Source organism: Sinocyclocheilus rhinocerous, unplaced genomic scaffold (assembly GCF_001515625.1).
Source record: "Sinocyclocheilus rhinocerous isolate Xijiao unplaced genomic scaffold, SAMN03320098_v1.1 scaffold1111, whole genome shotgun sequence".
In the NCBI taxonomy this organism is placed as follows: Eukaryota; Metazoa; Chordata; class Actinopteri; order Cypriniformes; family Cyprinidae; genus Sinocyclocheilus; species Sinocyclocheilus rhinocerous.
The window spans coordinates 2,499-6,144 of NW_015655406.1; the positions used below are offsets into that span (position 1 = coordinate 2,499).

The 3,646-nt window shown below is 39.4% G+C and overlaps 1 protein-coding gene across 1 annotated transcript in view; it reads right to left on the reverse strand.

Moving 5' to 3' along the window:
• The window catches only part of LOC107718222 (ataxin-7-like protein 2), a 7,966-nt gene that overhangs the window by 1,139 nt on the left and 3,181 nt on the right, over positions 1-3,646 (reverse strand). Inside the window, exons 4-9 of the mRNA XM_016525216.1 lie at positions 3,366-3,604; positions 2,910-2,992; positions 1,672-1,883; positions 1,264-1,438; positions 969-1,090; positions 3-273 (exon numbers count right to left, since the gene is read on the reverse strand). Of these exons, the coding sequence (XP_016380702.1) occupies positions 3-273; positions 969-1,090; positions 1,264-1,438; positions 1,672-1,883; positions 2,910-2,992; positions 3,366-3,604 (1,102 nt within the window). The remainder of the gene's footprint in view (positions 1-2; positions 274-968; positions 1,091-1,263; positions 1,439-1,671; positions 1,884-2,909; positions 2,993-3,365; positions 3,605-3,646) is intronic.

A 3,646-nucleotide genomic window follows, 5' to 3' on the forward strand; every position in this document is an offset into this window, starting at 1 on the left:
GCGGGAGCTCGACCGAGTTTAGATGGGGGAGCTGTGGACTGGCCACCCCCAGAGTTCTCAGACTGACCGTAAGCCTTGCTGGTCGTGGAACTCTGCGGGTTTGGCTCCTTGCCTGGTCCGTGGGAAGAGTAGAAGGAAGTCTTGAGAGAAGTTGAGTTGTAACTTCCTGCTTTCTGTTTGGAATGCTGGGAAATGGAGGAAGGAGAGGCAGGAACAGCTGCAAGCTTGGCTGGGGGACTCTGGGAGTGAGGATCTGATGCTTGAGGTATTTTTCTGTGAGTAGGAGAGGAATTAGGGGTAGTGAGACAAAACATTTACTTTCACATGCAGTGCAGGAAGTAAAAACACAGCTGTCAAAAGGAAACAGGCTTTGTTAGGGACTGAAGCGCTAATGGAGATTAACCTTAGAGCTACCCTGGAGAAAGAAACAAGATAATGCTAGTGGATCCTGGCACAGGCTCAGAGCATGTGATCTGTGAGTGAATCTTACGAAACCTATCAAGAACAAGTCCTGCTCACATTCCACCCCAAAATCAAATGACAAAAGTATGATTTTTAGGACCATTTGTTTTTTTTGCATCGTGTATTTTAATAAAAATTAAGCACATTCCTCCAAATTCGTATTATTGTAATGCATCTGTTGTTTTACTTGAAGTTACTGTAAAACAATTATTTAAAAAAATGTATGTATAGATACGTATATGTATGTGTATGTATATATATATATATATATATATACGTATTATACGTATATACAGATATGTATGTATTTTCATAACAATAACGCAAATTCGAGAAAAAAAGTCCTTAATAAACAAAAAAACTATGCAACAATGAAAATCACGACGCATTTTGTGAGATTTTGGAGATTTACACAGAAGCCGTGCTTGCTTTTGAGCTTTTTGTTGAGATCATCACCCCACTGTTTGTATTTATGACAGTACATATATAAGTCAAGTGGTTCTTACTTCCACAGATGGGCGCTGAGGTGGTTCTCCACCATGACACTCATGGCAGACCGTAGATGGTGCAACCGTCGATCGAAAGTGAAGACACCGTGACCCAGAGAATGACTCCCAAATGAACAAAGCTGTTGGGGAAAGGCCAAGGATTAATACTGACGCTCTGTCTCATTCAATTAAGATTGTTTAAAGAGTCACAGTCATTTAAAGACCACAGACAATGTCATGTCTGAAGCTCAGTGGCCAACTATGCAGTCACAAATGTAATGCTAGATGACACTGTGGAAGTGTTTAGTTTTACCGCGGCTGGTTTGGGATGCCATGGAGTCGAGTGCCAGTCTGCGAGGTCATCGTTCCCCTCTCCTTCGCTCTCATCACCTGAGATGTGGGCCTGGGTGAGAGGAGAGTGTGGCCGGGTGCTGCCATCCTCCACATGGGGTTTATCCTCCTCCAAACTTTCAAACAATGTGGGTGTTCTGCCACACAAACAGATGAACAGAAACAGACAGTTAAGATGTCCAGCAAACTACAGGTAACTATTCGCAAACACAGAATGTACATTAATTATATATATATATAGTAGTTGAATATATATAATAAATTATAAATATATTTGATATAATTTATATCAAATTATAATAACAAAACAAAAAATATATATATATAAAAAAATAGTTTCTCTTGATTTTTTTTCATTGATGTTTCTAACCTAAATGCAGGGCTGTTCGTCAGAGGTCTCCGGCAGAGAGGCGGTGCGGGTGAATCTCTGGGAGGTTCTGGGCTTACAGTCGGAGCAGCTGAACTCTCTGGGGCCTGAGACACCCGATCACGAGCCTTCGAGCTCATCTTCAGCTCTGCCACCAGCTGGTCAAAGTTTTTACTCCTGCCTTGCACCTTCCTGCGCTGATGAATGGAATGAATCTGGAGAAGAGATGATGATTTTTTATTTTTGGACAAGACTTGCAGCACATTTTCTGTGAATTACATCATTCATAAAACGTAAATGGTGAGAGTGTAAGTGCTTTCATTATGCATTGTGGTTTTGGCTTTTGTGCAATATTAAGCACTGGAAAGCCTTTGGGACTGTGTAGTTGTAATAAATAATTTAGAAGTGCTCACCCCTATGACTGCACAAAGCAAACAATGTGTTATTCTCACTTTGTGCCCCAAAAACCATTTTATATAAAACTTGTGGAGCACCGTGCCCTAGACTTTGAACATCATCCAGCTGTGAAGCAAGACATTTATTCTTCCTTTATTTCTTAACCAAAAAAAAACAAAAAACATGCATGATATCAAATACTCACAATAACTTTGAGGTTGAAAATTGTAAATATTGCAATGGTTTTAATACACTTTTTATTAGGCCATTTAATACGCTTTAGTAACCCTAAAGACAGCTTCATAATCTAACGGATATAGAGATGTCTCAATAGTATTTTATCAATCAAATAGTCAAATATTTAGTCTTTTATTACCATTTTTCACTCAAAATTACTCATGCAACTTCCTGTGCAGAATGTCTTATCTATTACAATGTTTTAGTAAATAAAAAACAATATGAAATTATTGTTCTTTATATATTGTCATATTTGCATTTTAGCTACCAGCCCTATAGACAGCCAATATCTGTTGATTTAACAAGAACCTGAAGTCACTGAGGCTTTTCCTGTAATCCCTTCCCCACTTCCTGTATGTCATGTCCGCTGAACTTCCTGTCTGTGTACACACTGAAACCAGCATCCAGTGAATGGCTTCAACCCTCTGAAGGTTAGATAGATTTCTACTATTACTACAGGACAGCAAAAAGCATCAGATGCAACAATTCTGCTTTCTGGAATATTCTGTCAGAATAAAGATCAGTACTTAAGACATATTCACTATGAGTTTGAAACATTGCACACTGATAATAACATAGGTGATAGGTGGAAGTGGTGGTCAACTCACATTGCAAGTCAAAAGTCGAGTACAAACTTTCTTTCTCTCGGGGTCCAACACACCACAGTGCTTGTCAAGGTCACATTCTTTTTCTGTGGAAAAACGAGAAAAGCATTTTATCATCAAAAACATAACATACTAGGTAGATTATACACATTACTACATGTATGAAACCTCAGAAGCCAAGAAAGTCATAAAATATACTTCAATAATATTATGCGTATTAAAAATAGTTAACAACTATTAAATACTACATACACATACATATATTTATATATATGTGTGTGTGTGTGTGTGTGTGTAAACGAATGATTGAATAATCTGTATACATAAGAATGGCATATTATGAAAAACTGATCTGGATCTAATGCAAATGTAGCCTAATGTTGATTATCAAATCTAAACTGTATAATATATAGGTTTAGTTTGGAGCAATGGATATGAAGGGCCTCAGTAATGACTTACTGGAGACCATTTTGTACGTCCTCGACCCACGGAGGTGTCCAGAGGCGACAGGGGCCGAGGCAGCCTCGCCTCTTTGGGATTGAGGCCTCTCGGTTGAGGAAGGCCGATTGGGTGACGGGCCTCCATGTGGCCATGGGGGGTCTCTCTGAGTAGGGGGAGGGGAGCTCCGCGTGGGTTCGATAAGAGGGGGCTGCTTAAAAACAGCCGATTCTGAATGACCCGAGTTTGAAGGCGAGTGCCTGGTGGGTGGAAAGATCATCATATATATATATATATATATA